Source organism: Lagenorhynchus albirostris, chromosome 9 (assembly GCF_949774975.1).
Source record: "Lagenorhynchus albirostris chromosome 9, mLagAlb1.1, whole genome shotgun sequence".
Classification (NCBI taxonomy): Eukaryota; Metazoa; Chordata; class Mammalia; order Artiodactyla; family Delphinidae; genus Lagenorhynchus; species Lagenorhynchus albirostris.
Window position 1 is genome coordinate 5,657,854 of NC_083103.1, and position 16,230 is coordinate 5,674,083.

The following is a 16,230-nucleotide window of genomic DNA, read 5'->3' on the forward strand; positions in this document are numbered from 1 at the left end:
GGGGCGGGGGGAGGTGTGGCTGGAGAGAAAGTAAAGGTGAGTGTTCCTGCCTCAACTGCTCCCCTGCAGGCACCCTCCTCTCCAGCGGCCCCCATCAGAGCAGGCCCCTGCCCACTTCCCCCTCTGTGCAGTGGCCCCACAAGCCCCCCTTCTCCACCTCTCACACCTGTGGATCCTTCCACCTCCTTGACCCCCATCCTGCTTCCCCGCTGCTCACAGACAGCCCTTGTTCCCAGACCTTGACCTCCCAAACTGTGTCCTGGGTGAAGTACAGCAATGGCCAGAGTTGAACTTCAGTCCTACTTCTGGCCACGTGACCCTCTGCTTCCGGAAACCTCAGTGCAGTGTTTGAAGGCATTCACCTCATTGGATGAGGCCCACACACATTATACAAAGTAATCTGCTTTACTCAAAGGCTACAAATTTAAAAGTAATCGGGGGCTTCCCTGGTGGCGCAGTGGTTAGGAGTCCGCCTGCCAATGCAGGGGACACAGGTTTGATCCCTGGTCCAGAAGGATCCCACATGCTGCGGAGCAACTCGGCCTGTGTGCCACAACTGCTAAGCCTGCACTCTGGATCCCGTGTGCCACAACTGCTGAGGCCTGCGCACCTGGAGCCCCTGCTCCACAGAGGGAGAGCCACTGCAAGGAGAAGCCCATGTACAGCAAAGAAGAGTAGCTCCCGCTCCCAGCAACTAGAGAAAGGCCACGCACAGCAACAAAGACCCAATGCAGCCATATTTATTTTATTTTAACTAAATAAAAATAAAAGTAATCGGGACTTCCCAGGTGGCGCAGTGGATAAGACTCTGCGCTCCCAATGCAGGGGGCCCAGGTTCAATCCGTGGTCAGGGAACTAGATCCCACATGCATGCTGCAACTAAGAGTTCACATGCCACAACTAAGGAGCCCACATGCCGCAACTAAGGAGCTGGCAAGCTGCAACTAAGACCCGGTGCAGCCAAATAAATAAATATCTTTTTAAAAAGGTAATCATATCAAAAAAATACCTTCACAACATCTCAACTGGCATTTGACCAAACAACTGGGCACTGTAGCCTCATCAAGTTGACATTTAAATTTTTTTTTTTTTTTTGGCTGCGCTGCATGGCTTGTGGGATCTTAGTTCCCTGACCAGCAAACCTGGGGCCAAGGCAGTGAAAGTACCGAGTCCTAACCACTGGACCACCAGGGAATTCCTGGGAAGTTCCAGCATTTAAATCTGGCCATCACACCTATTTATTTATCTATCTAATCATCTCTTCTTGATATTCTTAACCCTGCTGAGAGATAAGAGGCAACAAGGCAGAATTTATTCCTCCTGTTTATCAGGTGAGCAGACTGACACTCTCCAGAACCAAGCCCACCACTCCATCACCTTCATCACTCTAGTTAATACTCTCAGCCCTCCTTGGCCTGAGCCTCTTGTCTCGTCTGCCTGGCAAAACCTCACACAACATTCGACAAGACTCTCAGTGGCACTCATTACCCCCCAGGCTCACCGGGCTGTCTCTCTTTTCAGGGAAGTGCCTTTTCTCTCCTGGTAGCTTCCCAACCACCCCGCATGCTGGGGTTAGGACCCCTCCTCTGTGGCATTGCAAACAGATCTGGCTTTGAGGGCACAAACTGTGGGTTCCCTGTATAATACCCCTAGTTCTTGTCATGGTGTTTTGGGCACATCAGGGAGCTCCTTGGACACCAGGCTGTTGAAGGCACAGATGATGGAGTCCCTGGTTGTCTCAGGGAAGGAGTCTGAGCCAGCGCTCAGGTCTCCTGACATCTGGTTCAGTACCTTGCCCTCCCGTATAGGATACACTGTCCAGTACAGCTCTACTCCATGCAATCCAGCCCGTGTTTCCTGCACACCTCCTTTATTCCTGGCACTGTGCTAGGCACCTGACAAGCAGTTTGTCACTTTACCCTCACAGCAACACTCTAGGACGGGCATGATTACCTACATTTGCCAGATGGCATGTTGAGGCTCAAAGAGTGTGACTCTCATAAAGTCACATGGCTCTGGAAAGTGGCAGGACTAGGATTCGAACCCAGATCTGCTACTGACTCGAGAGACGGAACACTCTGCCTCTCTGCAATGCCAAGAGGCCAAGCCACATCCCCAACTAGGGTCTGGGAACAAAGAGATGAGGGAGACGAAGAGCCTGACTTCAAGGGAAGCCCAGGTCTGGTGCAAGAAGTCAGTGTGAAAAGCTTCCTATAGCCAGATAACTATCAAGGGTTCCAGGGACTCACATTTGGGGAAATTAGAGGAGATGTGTGAACTGGGCTTAGCTCACTGGGCTGGGGAGGGCAGGCAGGGGGAGAAGAGGGAAGAACATTCTGGGCATGGGGTGTGCTTGGGGAAGGAGCAATCAGGCTAGAAATCTAGGCCAGGAAAAGTTGTTTCCCACCCCTGAGCAGCTTATATTAAAACACTGGAGTGGAGCCTGTAATCCAGGTGGGGTTTTCTGAGCAGGTCCCTAACATCACTTCCTCTGCCTCAGCTCAGCTCTGTAACCTGAGCCATGAGCCCTCACCTGGAGGAAGTGGTCCCACCCCTGGAGCTGTTTCCTAATGAAACTGAGGGAGTGGGTGTTAGTGGCTGGTTCCGTGTGGGTGCACCTCATCCAATCAGTTGAAGGCCTTAAAAGAAAAGACTGAGTTTTCCCAAGGAAGAAGGAATTCTGCCTCAAGTCAGTAACACGGAATCCCTGTCTGAATTTCCAGCCTGCTGCCCTGCAGAATTCAGACTCAAGACTGCAACATTGGGACTTCCCTGGTGGTCCAGTGGGTAAGACTCTGCGCTTCCAATGCAGGGGGCCCGGGTTCGATCCCTGGTCGGGACACTGGATCCTGCACGCATGCCGCTACTAAGAAGTCCACATCCTGCAACGAAGACCCCACATGCCGCAACTAAGACCCGGCACAGCCAAAATAAATAAATAAATAAATATTTTTTTTAAAAAAAGACTGCAACATCGACCTCCAGCCTGCCCTACAAGTTTCAGACTTGCCAGCCTCCACAATCGCGGGGACCAATTCCTTAAAATCTCTCTCTGTATGTATAGAGCCTATTGGCTCTATTTTCCTGCAGAACCCTGACTATCCACTTTATCAATCATATTACATACATCTATAGAATATTGTCTATTGTATTTATCATAAATAAAAGTGACACCTGTGAACCTTTTGTGAGCACTTACTGTGTGCCAGGCACCTGCTACGTTCTTCGCAGGTGTCTCACGATGCTCTTACTCATCCCAAAGCTCCATGAGGTCATCTGTGATTGGTCCCATTTCACAGACGAGAGGCCCAGAGAATTCCAGTAACTTGCCCAGGGTTCTAAAGTGATAAAGCCGGATTTGGATCCAAGGTAGTTACACTGGGTCCAGTGCCTACGTGGGGTGTGCTCTTATCCACCATGGAACGTGTGTGTAAAGGCATTTCGAAACAAGAGGCGTGACGCAACTGAAAAGTGATGTCATTTTAGTGTTACAGTTACCACTGGGATGGGCAGGGCGAAGGGGGACGGGGCAGGGTGTGAGTTCTGGCTGGAGGGTCCTAGCACCACCGGGTCCTGAAGGTGCAGGCCCGGGAACAGCCACGAGGTGGCGCCAGGCTGCACAGGCCGCTCCAGGATGTGTAGTCCAGGGCTGGGAGCTGGGAGTGATTCCAGGGGTCTCCAGGCCTAGCCCTCCACAGGGCTGGTGAGCCCGGGAACCCCCTTCCTCAGGCCTCAGAGGGGTTTCTCTCCAGTCCAGGGATACCAGCGCCAGAGTCAGGGGCCCGGCCTCGGCGGTGCCCATCTGTTTGGGGTACAGTTCGGTGGTCACAGCCTGGGGACTGGGTCCAGCCCAGCCAACTGGCCAGGTCAGCGCCCAGCTCCTTCCTGTGCCGCTGGTGTGGTCAGGGAAGGAGCGCCCCAGCCCATCAAGTCACCACACAACAGCTCTGGGTAATCCGCCTCCAGAAGTTGCGACGGCGGCTGCTGAGGGCCACCTTGGCCGCCTCCTGGAAGATGGTGTGGACGTTCTCCTGGAGCAGAGCCGAGCACTCGAGGTAGGCCACGGCGCCCACGGCCCGTGCCATCTCCTGGCCCTAACAGGGAGAGCGGATGGGGCCGCCGTCAGGGGGGTGCCGCTGGGGCCTCACGTCCAGCCACCCCCAGCCCCCTTGGCCATCCTAGGTGCGTCTTCCTAGGACCCCCACAGCTCCTGTCCCCTGGCCTGACCAAGCCCATCGATGGCTTCATCGGGTTTCCTGCCTCAGTTCCTGGCTGGGTCTCTGCCTCTCGAGGCATCAACTAATTAACTTCCCGGCCTGCCCAGGCATGCTGCAGAGAGGGGCCTGTGGACTGGAGACCTGGGGGTCCCCGCCCCCGGCTGTGAGGCGGGTAGGCAGGATCTGATGTGCACCGCACTCACTCACTCTCCATCCCACAGCTGGAAACTTCCAAGCCCGGCAGTTCTTGACCATGACTGCCTCCAAATCAACCCCTACCCTGACCCACACCCTGCGGGTGCCAGATGTCTGGTGCTGCTGAGAGGCTGGGCCGGAACAGCATTACGCCAGGGGTTTCCTCTCCTGGCACCCCTACCCCCGTGCCCTGGGCTGGGTTTCCTACCCTGTGGTAGGTCACAGGTTCCAACCTATTTTTCTGCAGCTTCTTCACCAGCAACTTGTCCTTGCGCAGGTCAGTCTTGCAGGCCACGACGATGATGGGCACCTCCTTGCAGAAGTGATTCACCTCCGGGTACCACTGTGGGGAGGGAGGTGGGGAGGGGGTGTGTGTGAGCCATCAAGGGAGTGGGCCGCTCTCCTGCCCTCCAGGTAACTCCCACAACAATAATCAGCAAAGCCAGTTTAGGGAGAACTACTCTGTGCCAGGCTAAGACTTTACAGGTAACGAACACATTAACCCCCCAAGTCCCTATGAAGCAAGTTCCATCATCAACCCCATTGTACCGATGCACTAACGGAGGCTCAGGGACGTTATATAACTTGCCCTTGGTCACACAACTGGAAGTGGCAGAATTTGAACCCAGGGGGTGGCACCCAGAGCCCGGTTCCCACCTGCTCTAGAATCCTACCTCTGCAAGGTAAGGGGTCCCAAGACCGTCTCCCCAACAGGGTAAAATATATAAAGAAATCAGTGAGGCTTTAAAATTAAAGCCGCTCACAACATGGTTGCAGCAGCTGTTGCCTGTTGGAGGCGGCACTCCTGTCCCGTGTCAGCTGCTCTTCGGAATGTGAGCCTCCAGGGCCTGGTTATTTCAGTCTGGACTATAACCTGGGAGCCTGGAATCCAGGCTTTAGATCTCCAGCAGCGCACGCCTGCTCAGTTTCAGGAAAAATTGACATCAAACCGTCTGGCTTCTGGAGCCAGATGGGGCCGGTGTGCGGTCCCAGCAAGTCCTCCCCTCCACAGAACTGCCCTTGAAAAGGGTCTCCTCCCCGACTCCGCTTTGCTAAACGCAACAGGGAATCCTCAGACCTCATCCTACCTGAGCCCTGACATCAGCGATCCCTCCCTCCTCTGAAACCTGGTCTGCGCTTCACCCCAGGGCCGCGCTCTCCTGGTTGACCCCAGGTCTCCAGGTGACAGCCCCCCTCTCCCCCACGCCCAGTCCACAGCTCTTCCCTACCAGCAACTCCTAAATGGATCTGCCCAGCCCTGCCCCCTCCCAGGAACTGCAGCCTCAGACTTCTGCCTGCCTGCCTGACCCTCCACTGGGACGCCCAACGGGCCTCCATCGCCCACCTCCCTGCGCCCAGCTTTCTCCTTCTCATCTTGGGAAATGGCAAGTCCACCTTCCAGGTGCTCTGATCAAATGTCTCTCTCCCACCCATGTCCAATCCATCTGCAAACGCTGACGGTTCGGTTCTGCCTTCCGAACGGACCCGCCGGCCTCTCACCACCGCCTCTGCTGGCACCCCGGTCCCGGCCACCACTTGCCTGGTCCTTGGTGCCTACAGCAGTACCTGGCGCACAGTAAGTTCTCGATAAATGCTGCCATCATCGTTGTGGTTACGGTTACTAATGCTGTCACTGGCTGTGTTCTGAGGAACCCTGGAGCACGCCGTTCACACGCGCATGGAGGCCCTGGCAGCAGTGGGGGCGGGGCTGTGGCTGCCGGGTAGGAGCAGAGGAACTCAAGGGACCGTTTCCCTGACACCTGTGTGCAGCCTCGGGAACCTCTGAGATAACTGGGGGACATCCTGGGAGGCCGCTGGCAGCCAGCAGTCACACTGATGGAGGCTGAGGGCTGCTGGAAGCTGATGGCTCGTGTGACCTTGGGCAGGCCCAGGCTGGGGAGATGCGGGGGCCTCTGGGTCGCCCAGAATCTTCAGGCAGGGTCACGGTAGAAAGAGCCACAGCGTTCTGAATCTGCAGTATGGGGCAGACAAGGAGCACTGGACCGGGAGTCAGAGGGCCAGTCCAGACCCTGCCACCAAATCCCTGGGGGACCCTGACTAAGTCTCTCTAGGCCTCAGTTTCCCCATATTTATGCCAAAGGCACTGGACCCGATGCCATCCAGGGCCTGCCGAGCTCTGACAGTCTGCTGGGTCAAGGGTAGGGGTGGAGCCGAGTGGCCCGGCTATGGGGCTGTGCCTGTCTGCCCCCCACCCGCTGTACCCACCCGGTTAGAGATGTTGTCAAAGCTGTGTGGGCTGGTGACGTCAAAGCAGAGGAGCAGGACGCTGGCATCAGGGTAGAACAGGGGCCGCAGGCGGTCGTAGTCAACTTGCCCTGGGTAGAATAGGGGTGGTCACTCCCTCCAGATCTCCTGCCCATTGTCAGCACCTCCCCAGCATCAGGGAGGTCACCCCAACCAAGACTAGGGGCGGGTGTCGATGGGGATGGTCTGGATCAGGGCCTAGACCTGTGCCTCAGGATCCAACACGTGAACGTCCCCCTCGGGGCTGTGTTCCCCTGGCTGGCCTGTGGGACGTGCCAGCCCTGGCCTGGGCGAGACCACTGCTGAGAGAGCCCTGTTCTGGAAGGAGTGGGGGATGTCTGAGGCCATCACTCAGAAGCCTGCTTTGCCCTGGACTTGGGGCGGGGATGGGGGATGAGAAGAAAGAGGCAGGCGGGACCTGGGCAAAGATATCACAGCCCAACCAAGGTAAGGGGGCTGCTGGGATTCCCAGAGTTTAGCTTTGAGTTCTGATGTAGATTTGACTCTGAACCCTCTTATGGGCTAGGTCAGGAGGCTAGAGGGCAGAGGTCACGTTCAAACAGACCTTACAGAAGCTAAAGCCAGGGTGGACCGCTCAGGAGGCCAGAAACAGTCCATCCCTTGAGAGCTAAGAGCTCCGATTCACCTCCAGGACATGGTGGGCTGCTCTGGGCTGGGGAAGCAGCAGACACAGATGCCGAAACGAGGAGGGTTCAGGCTCCCGGGGGCCCTAATCCTGGCCAACACCTGTTCCCTGGAGACTGGTTGGCCTCCCTGGTTCGGAAGGAAGGTCGTGTGTCCCTTCCTCCCACTCTGTCCCTCCCCCAACCTGGCACCCACCTGCTGTGTCCCAGATTTGGAGGTGCACGGGTTTGCCCTTCACGTGCAGATTCACGGTGAGCTGCTCGAATACCGTGGGGGTGTAGCTCTGAGGAAGAAGGGGTCAAGGGGGCAGCTGAGAAGGCGGCATCTGAAGCCGGTGGTCACAGTGCCCAGGCCAGAGCCCAGGAGTGCCCGCGGCACTGCCGCTCTTCGGAGTAGCTTGGAGCAGAGTGGAGTAGTTTCTGGGGGGGAGTCGGCTGGTGGGTGGAGGCCTAGAGCTGCCACTCTGTAGCTGTGCACCCTCCCAAGGCACTGAGCCTCCCTGGCCTCCTCTGCGCCTAAAAAGTGGGTCTATTAAGGCCCCCAGCGCAGCACGTTGCTGAAAGGATTCAAGGAGGCGCTTCATGCGGAGCCCTGAGCACAGGGCCTGGTAGAAAATAAGCACTGTACACATGCCGGGACTGTTATTTTTATCTCTGTCCTCATCCAGACTGTCCCATTTCTGAGCCTTCCTTCCTGCCGTCCCCTCCTCCTGGAATGACATTAACCTATGTTTGTTCATTCACTCACTTACTCATTCATTCATTCATGAGCACCCTCTCTGGATCCGATTCTGGACACCCGGGAGCAACTAATAAAGACTCATTGCCTGCCCTGGGGAGCTCCTAGCTTTTGGGGGCCCCTCCTTTGCCTCTCAACCTTTCACAATCCAACCAGGATGCCCCTGTTTCTGTCTCTCTTACCTGCCCTGCCTGGCCCCAGGGGGAGGTCACCCAGGCCAGAGGCCCCTCTGCCCCAGGCCTGCTGAGCCTGAGCTCACCCTGTCTCCATGAAGACTGGATGAATGGAAGCAGGATGGGCTTTTACACAAGTGCAGGAATAAAGAGGGGGTCTTTACAGACGGGGTCTGAGCAACAGGGGAGAAGGTTTTCAAAACCCTGCCACGACACAAGCCCTTTGCACCAAGGGGCGTGCTGGACCGCCTGCACCTTGGGTGCCCGGGCCTTGCTCCCTTGCTCAGGGCTGGGTGGGGGGACCACAGATGGGAGGACACTGTGGGGCCCTGTGCCCTGAGGCAAGACTCTTCTCTCTGGCCTCAGTTTTCCCATCTGTAAAATGAAGGCCTTGCCAGCTCTCAAACCTTGTGTTTCTTTTAAATGAAGAGGTCTCTTGGGAATTCCCTGGCGGTCCAGTGGTTAGGACCCTGTGCTTTCTGTGCCGGGGCCTGGGTTCGAAACCTGGTCGGGGAACTAAGATCCCGCAAGCCGGGTGGTGCCCAGATAAATAAATAAATAAATAGATAAATAAATAAATAAATAAATGGGGAGGTGTCTCTTGTGCCTGGAGGCAGACAGGTCCCAGGAAATCAGGGTCCCCAAACAGGAGAGGAACCTAGACAAGGCAGGTCCAGCCCTTTGGTGACAGGCATGTTCTTCTCCCTTTCCCTTCAGAGTGTCCTTCACCATGCACTGTCTGGACTTCCCTGGTGGTGGAGTGGTTAAGAATCTGTCTGCCAATGCAGGGAACACAGGTTCGAGCCCTGGTCCAGGAAAATCCCACATGCCACGGAGCAACTAAGCCCGTGCGCCACAACTGCCAAGCCTGCGCTCTAGAGCCCATAAGCCACAACTATTGAAGCCCGTGCGCCTAAAGCCCGTGCTCCGCAACAAGAGAAGCCACCGCCAGGAGAAGCCCGCGCACCACAACGAAGAGTAGCCCCCACTCACTGCAACTAGAGAAAGCCTGTGTGCAGCAACAAAGACCCAACGCAGCCAAAAAAAAAAAATTAATTAATTAATTAATTTTTTTTAATTGTGAAAAACACACTGTCCATCAACTGTGAGATGCCCATTTCCGCACTGTAACCTCTCTGCAATTGGGATGGGTCTCACTCTCAAGGCCATCTCAGAGCCCAGGACAGTGGTGGTGAGCGACCACCCCTCCCAGCACTGCTTCTGGGCCCCGGCTGGCCTAGCCTCTCTGTGGCACTCTGTGGTGCTCCCCACACTGCCATAATTGTTGGGTTCTAACAGGCAGCATCTGGGGGCCTGGAAACACATCCCTCCCCCCAGCTAAAAAAAATGTGACTGGCCAAAAGATGTGACATCAGCTCCAAAAACCACAAAGCAAGAGTCGGCTCGATGCTGCCATAGTGGAAAGAAAGGCTGACTCTGGGTTAGCAGGCCCGGCTGCTCCTGCCTCCCGCATCCAACCCCCCAGTGCTGTACCACCCCAGGGCTTTGGCGGGGGCTGGGATCAGCAGGCAGGGGAACGTGATGCTGGAAGCAGACCCACGCATGGACTCCCAGGGGAACTGGGCTGAGTGGGGCACGGTGGGTGGGTGTGTCCAGCCCGTCCTGGTACCAGTGCGTCCGCTTGGACAGGCAGTAGGCATGTCAGTGAAGGAGTGACAGTCCACATGCTCAGGCGTCAAGGACATGCCAGGTACTCGGGGCCGTCTCTCAGCCTTACCTTCCACCTCACCACCACCCTCGGGTCTCTCCACCCGGCGAGGTCGAGTGAGGGGTCGGAGGCTCACAGAGGCTGAGCAAAGTACTGAGGGCCCCAGAGTTTATTGGAGGAGACTGAGGTGCTAACCCAGCTGTCTGAGCGGCTGGTGTGCTCTTACTCTCCAAGGCTGAGGCCACGGGACATCCACTGTAGGGGCAAGAGCTGGGGGAAGACACGATGTCTCCCAAGAAAAACGCTGGCCACTTTTCAGTGAGTCCTTCCTGTTGCAGCTCAGAGCTGAGCCCCTGACCTGTATGAACTCTCTCATCACTGCGACCCTGGGAGGTGGGCACCACGGTTATTCCTATTAAGCAGTTAAGGAAACAGGCACAGAGAGGGTAAGCGGCTTGCCCCAGGGCGCACAGCTGTAAGTCGCAAAGCCGTGATTCGAAGCCAAGGCTGTCCGTCCCACTTAGCCAGGCTGTGCCACCAAGTGCTCTCTTAGGACCCGCTATGTTCCCCAGGCTGCCTAAGTCAGTCCCCGGGACACCTCCCCCGGGTAGGTGGCATTCTTGGCACTTGACAGGCGATGTCACTCCCGCGGGCAAAGTGAGAACTGCCTTCGACCCCACGCTCTGCGGGGAGGCAGAACGCGCGCACTTCCCTCCCGGGGTGGGGAAGGATGCACCCAGGCCGCGGCGCCCCGTTGAGCCCGAGGGGCCGGCACTCACCTCGGGGAAGGCGCCCTCGGCGAAGACCATCAGCAGCGACGTCTTCCCGCAGCCGCCGTCGCCCACCAGGACCACCTTGACGGACCGCGCGCCGGGCGGCGTCTCCTCGCCTGAGGCCTGGGCCGCCTTCATCGCGGGGCAGCGGAGGGAGGGCCAGGCGCAGCGGAGCGGCGGCCTCGGGGCTGGCGGGGCAGGAATGTGGAAGGGGCGGGGCGGGGCGGGGCGAGGAAGTGCGGGCGGTGGCTGGCGGCTCAGGTGAGGGGCCGGGCGGATTCCGTGGCCTGGCGCCGGCTGGGCCCTGCCCCTCGCGTCCCAGGTCCCAGGCGGCCCGAGGAAGACACACCTCTGTGTGGGGCGCTAGGTCACAGGAGTGGGCACCGAGACTCGGCCTCCGTCCTCAGGAGCGCACCCTGGTCTGATGAGGAGCAGACACGTAGCTGGGCCATGATGGTGCGGACGGGGAAAGAGGAGCGTCCTGGCCCCCTTCCCCGGGAGAAGGGAGGTGGGGGTCAGCCCTGCTGGCCCACTAGCTTGCTGGGGACAGGGACTGGGTACCTGGTGCCCAGCCTAGGCGGGGCACCCAGCAGGAACTGGTGACTTTTGATGGATGAATGAATGAGTGAATGAATGAATGTGCATTTCCCCAGGGCTCTGGAGAAGCCCTCCACACCACGGCCTCCCTACAGGTGTTTCAGGGCAGGTGGGAAGGGGGTGATCTGGCAGGCCTTTATGCGTTAGTCACTGGCACTGCCAGCTGGGCCTACCCTCCCCCAGCCAGCACCAGGAAGTCTCACTACAGGCGGGTCTCACCTCTGCCTCGGTCATGGTCTGGAGAAAGCGATGGAACCTTCCATCTGTCAAGCACTTAGAGTAGGGTCTGGTACGTGGTTGGTGATGCCATGTGTGAGTGATTCTTATAATTTAACCAACACTGATGGCCCCCTGTGCCCACGGACCTGGGGACCCTGAACCGTTGAAGTCAAAGTCTCCCACGGCCTAGAATGGGAGACAGGCAGGACATCACTGTGATAAGAGCTACAACAGTGGGTGGGACAGGCAGCGGATGGGAGTCGGGAAGAGGGGCTCCTCACCGGGGTTGGGGGTGGTCAGGAAACCCTTCTGAGAAAAGGGGCCAGAGTCTGCAGGAAAAAGTGAGACACAGTTAGATAGTGGAAGGATAAAGTGTTCCAAACGGAGGCAACAGCACGTGCAAGGTATGGAAGCAAGGGGGAGGGGGGATCCTTTGCCGGGGGTTGGGGGGCGTGGTGTGGTTCTTCCCTGTGATGATGGTGAGGTTGGTTTGGGGAGTTGGTGCAGGGGGTGAGGCTGAGGGTTAATTAGGGCCTGGAGAGTGAAGCACTTTGGACGCCAGGAATAAAGACAGAATTGAACTGGAAACTCACTGTCACCCGACCTCCCACCCCTGTTAGTAGACAGAGTCAAAACATGTATTTAAAAAATGGGCACAAGGGCCCCCAGATCTTGGACTGTTTTCACTGCTCAGACAAACAGAGGGCAGAAGTTTTGGGGTTTCACACCCTTCCCCACACAGGTCATGACATCATTCCTCATGGAGTTCCAAGCCAGGCAGGTGAAAAACCACCCTCAGCCCCCTTTAAACCTCACTGTGGCCCAAAGAGGCAGCCAGGGCAAGAGTCATGGCCCCTCCTACACAGAGGCAGAGCCCAGACCCCTGACTCCCATTCCAGGCTCACCCAGGGCCACAGACAGCAGGCTGAATGAAGCCTCACCTGGATGGAGGGAGTGCCCCAGGACATCCCCAACCTTTAGGCCCCTTCCTCCCCAAAACCACCAAAGGGCTGGACAGTGACCTGGCACCAGGCTGGGTGTGTAGCCACTGATCAGGACTCCCCGCCCCAAGGAGTGGTGGGGAGGGACCCCATCCCCCAGCCATCAGCTGTCAGCCTCGTCATCCCCTAGTCTCTCCACTACTGCTGTCATCAGGCTTTGGGTGGCAAGGCTGGGAGGCAGGTGGGGTCAGACCAGGGGTGGAGGGAGCTGAGAGTCAGACAGAGGCTTTTGGCCTTGGTTGCTATGGGGATAATCACTCTAATGACACTCCTGATATGCGTCATGCTTTGGAGTTTCACTGAACATTTCCTAATAGTAACAGCGCCCATTAATGGATTGCCAACCGAGTGGAGGCACTGTCCGCTCGCAGGTTGGAAGGGTTAGCCCTGGTTTACAGATGGGACACTTGAGGCCCAGGGAGGTTTAAGCTCTTGTCTAAGATCCAAGAGGCTAGCAAGAGGCAGAGCTTTGAGTTTGAACCCAGATCTGGTGACAAAGCTGGGCTGTCTCCCAACATCACACCTCATGTGCATTATTTCATTTAGTGCTCAGATCGTGAGCTGGGCAGGGTGGGTCATTGGGAGCTGAGGCTCAGAGAAAGGCATTGGCTTGTGGCAGGCTAGCACGACCCAGAGCCAGGATTTCAACCCAGGCCTCCTGATGTTAAACCCAGCCTCACTCCCACTCTGCGTTCCTGATTCTGTGAGAGGGAGATTAGTCACTGGGCTGGGGAAATCTGCCTTGGTTGGCAGGGAATTTCTCCAAATCTCAGTCATTGCCAGGCCCTGGACGGCACCGTTTTCCTGGAGTTTATTTTGGAGTGGGGAGGCGGCCCAAGTCACAGTCGGCCTGGTCAGGGTACTGTTAACTGTCTTACTGTTTTCTGTGGCTGCTGGTCACTACCAGCTTGCGGGTGACTCACCCCCTTGAGGCCCCACCAGTCCCAGGTCCAGAGTCCTTCAGCACCCTGCTCAGCGGGTCACTGCCCTGCAGACCCCAGGCCCTCGGCCTGAGGTGGAATCCCCTCCTTCAGATGCAGGTGGCCAGGCAGGATCTTCCAGTCCCCAGCCAAGTCTTGAGCACCTCCAGGGCAGGGGCCGAGTCCCACCCATCTCTGTATCCCAGACAGGAGTGCCTGCCCCAGGCTGGCATCCAGCTGGCTCAGGATGTTATGTCCAGTTCACTGGCTGGACAAGGAAAAGGAAGGAAAAGGAAGGGTCAAGGGAAAGAGAAAGGAAGGAAGATGGGCTCCCTCAAAGCATTTACAAACTGAAGAAACAAAGGAACAACAGTTGCATGGATGAGTGAATTCAGTGAATGACCTGAGTGTCGGGTCAGTAGACAGGTGACCACCCTCCGGCCTCCATCTGCTCCAAGGCCCCCCTGGCCTTGGCCCCTCTGCCCCATTTTCTGACCTCCCACCCCCATTCTCCCTGAGGCCGTAATCCCCTGCTGTCGGGGCCGGGTCTCTGCTGCCCCCGTGTGGCCGCTCTGCTCCCTGCACCGTCATCACCCGGGGCTGCCGGCTCTGCTTCGGGTTCCTGGCTTGGGGTGTGGAGTGTTTATGGATGGTTGAAGGAGTGGAGGGACATGGAGGCACCCTGGAGTTGGTGCCAGAGGGGGTGGAACTTCATAGGCCCAGTCCTGCCCCTTGGGATGCCTTGGAAGGGGACACAGACTCTTTGCTCCCGATGCCTCCTGGGATGTCCCCTCCCGATGTCCCCTCCCCTCCCTTTCATCCCAAACACCAGATCCCAGAGCTCCAGAACTCCTCCACCCAAAGCCTTGACCTCACGTTTACTGAGCACCCACTGTGTGCCAGTCAGTTGGCATGTGGCATTTAATTCCATCCTGTGAAGTATGTATAATTCTTATCCTCCTCTGACAAATGAGGAAACTGAGGCACAAAGGGGCTAGATAATTTGCCCAAGATCCCACGGCTGATAAGTGGGGGTGTGGGTGCTTTTAGAGGCCTTCGTGACTAATACGCTCATTCTCCAGATGGGGAAACAGGCTCTTGAAGGGAAGGAATTGTCACACAGCAAGTAAGCAGCAGACCCAGCCTATGGCAGGTGGAACACAGAAGGGCTTCTTCTCCCAAGTTCCCTTCCGTCTGGCCTCTCCAGACCAACCCAACTCTGGCTGCCATTTAACTGGAGCTCAGGGCTGGGGCCGCAGGCCACCTGTCCCTGCCTCGCCATTATTGACCCTTCTGGGTGGGATGGGAAGGTTGATAACGGGGTGGGAGGGGGTGGAGAGTGAGGGAGCCCCGTGGCCCAGTCTGAGTGTTCCTTTAGTTGTTTGGTCTGTCCCTTCAGGTGTCTGCAGGCAGAGGCAAGGCAGGAGGGAGGAAGTGAAGCTTCGAGCTGCTGTGGCTCACCCTGCTCCTCCCACACGCAGGCGTGGACCGCCACTGCCACTGTCAGGACAGGGACCTCCATACCTGTCCTCTTGGGTGGGACTCGGCTATTCCTGAGGGCTCCCAGACAGAGGGGGCTTGGGACCCTTGAAGCAGGCCCACGGGCCTGGGGCTGGAGGAGCGGGGAGAAGAGTGGGGTGGCAGGGGAGGAAGAGGCAGGAAGAGATGGGAGTACGGTGGTTTAGGCCCTGCTAAAGGCGGCCGGGATGCTCCTCACTGACCAAGAGCAGCACTCGCTGATGTCCCTCGTCATCACTTCAAAGCGGCTTAGAGCAGCCCCCCCCTCCCTGCCTCCCTCCCTCCCTCTGACCTCTCCTGCCCAGGGCCTCACTGCCAGCAGGACCAGGACCTTCGGCCTCACCCTGGACATGAAGCTTCCCCAGCTCAGCCGCACCTGGCCTTTCCAGCCCCAGCTGGCTGCGTGGCTCCCCAGACACCTGTGGCACCTTTGCATAGGCAGTTTCCCTGCCTTGAGGCTGCTCTCCCTTCTCCACCTGCACAGCCCTCGCCACCCAGCGAGGCTGGTGCCTCCATCTCCTCCAGGAAGCCTTCCCTGGTTTCCACCCTTCCTGGGCTCCTGTAAGGCCTGTCTCATTGGTTACCTCTGTCTGCCAGGCTCTGCAGGGGGTAGGGGTGGTGTTCCACAGAAGCTCTTCCTTCAGGCCCTGTGGTGGGCAGGCCTCCTGAGAATTTCTACCCAGATTCTCCTCCTTCCATGCTTGCTGTGATCTTCCAGGGGAGGGGAGGGGAAAACCAGAGCAGGCTGGGATCCAGAGGGGCTCCTCCGCTGCCCCTCGGCCCCACTGTCGAGAAGCTGGGGAAGGCGGCATTGTGGTCTAGTAGTTAAGTCATGAGCTCAGGAGCCAGACAGCTTGAGCTCAAATCCCAGCTCTGAGATGCTCTGGCTGTGTGATCTTGGGCTAGTTACCTAGCCTCTCTGAGTTTCAGTTTCTACATCTGCAAAAAAGGAGCCAACAACAGACCTACCTCTAAGTCTGCAGGGTTGCAGGCCAGGCAACAGTACTCACTGAACTCACATGGCCCGTCTCCCCTCCAAGCCTTTCCCCGGGCTCCCTTCTCCCCATCCTCCCCAACTTTAGCAAAGTTGATGCGTTGGCCAACTTCTTGTCCACTCCTGCCCTTTTCTACATGCTGTTCCCACAACCAGGAAGGCTGTTTTGGTCTTACCCCCCTTTTCTGGCCTTATCCCTCTCGCCCTGAAGACAGCTCAGCGACACCACTGGGCGGCCTTCCTTGATATTCCCTTCTGCATTCTCCCTGCCAGGCTGGCTCGGGGCCGCTTCTCGGAGCTTCCCCA

At 57.4% G+C, this 16,230-nt stretch overlaps 1 protein-coding gene across 3 annotated transcripts; it reads right to left on the reverse strand.

Annotated features, from left to right (window-relative positions):
• Window positions 1–3,465: 3,465 nt before the first annotated feature.
• RHOD (ras homolog family member D) lies at window positions 3,466–16,217 on the reverse strand. Of its 3 annotated transcripts, none has more exons than XM_060158440.1 (5): window positions 10,682–13,873; window positions 7,518–7,605; window positions 6,639–6,748; window positions 4,621–4,755; window positions 3,466–4,094 (listed from the first exon to the last, which is right to left on the reverse strand). In XM_060158440.1, the coding sequence occupies exons 1-5, from the start codon at window positions 10,811–10,813 to the stop codon at window positions 3,927–3,929; spliced, it is 633 nt and encodes a 210-aa protein (XP_060014423.1). In that variant the 5' UTR covers window positions 10,814–13,873; the 3' UTR covers window positions 3,466–3,926. The 3 variants fall into 3 exon arrangements, with proteins under 3 accessions (XP_060014423.1, XP_060014424.1, XP_060014425.1); XM_060158441.1 differs by having other exon boundaries at window positions 4,646–4,755; window positions 10,682–13,867; XM_060158442.1 differs by lacking the exons at window positions 6,639–6,748; window positions 7,518–7,605 and having other exon boundaries at window positions 10,682–16,217.
• Window positions 16,218–16,230: the final 13 nt, after the last annotated feature.

Excerpts from the sequence above, each read along its gene's own strand:
- RHOD (XM_060158440.1), bottom strand. The coding sequence starts at position 10,813 with ATGAAGGCGGCCCAGGCCTCAGGCGAGGAGACGCCGCCCGGCGCGCGG. Across the intron at positions 7,606-10,681 it reads CCGAGGGCGCCTTCCCCGAG|AGCTACACCCCCACGGTATT; the intron begins GTGAGTGCCGGC and ends CTTCTTCCTCAG. Across the intron at positions 4,756-6,638 it reads TTGACAACATCTCTAACCGG|TGGTACCCGGAGGTGAATCA; the intron begins GTGGGTACAGCG and ends CCCTCCCCACAG.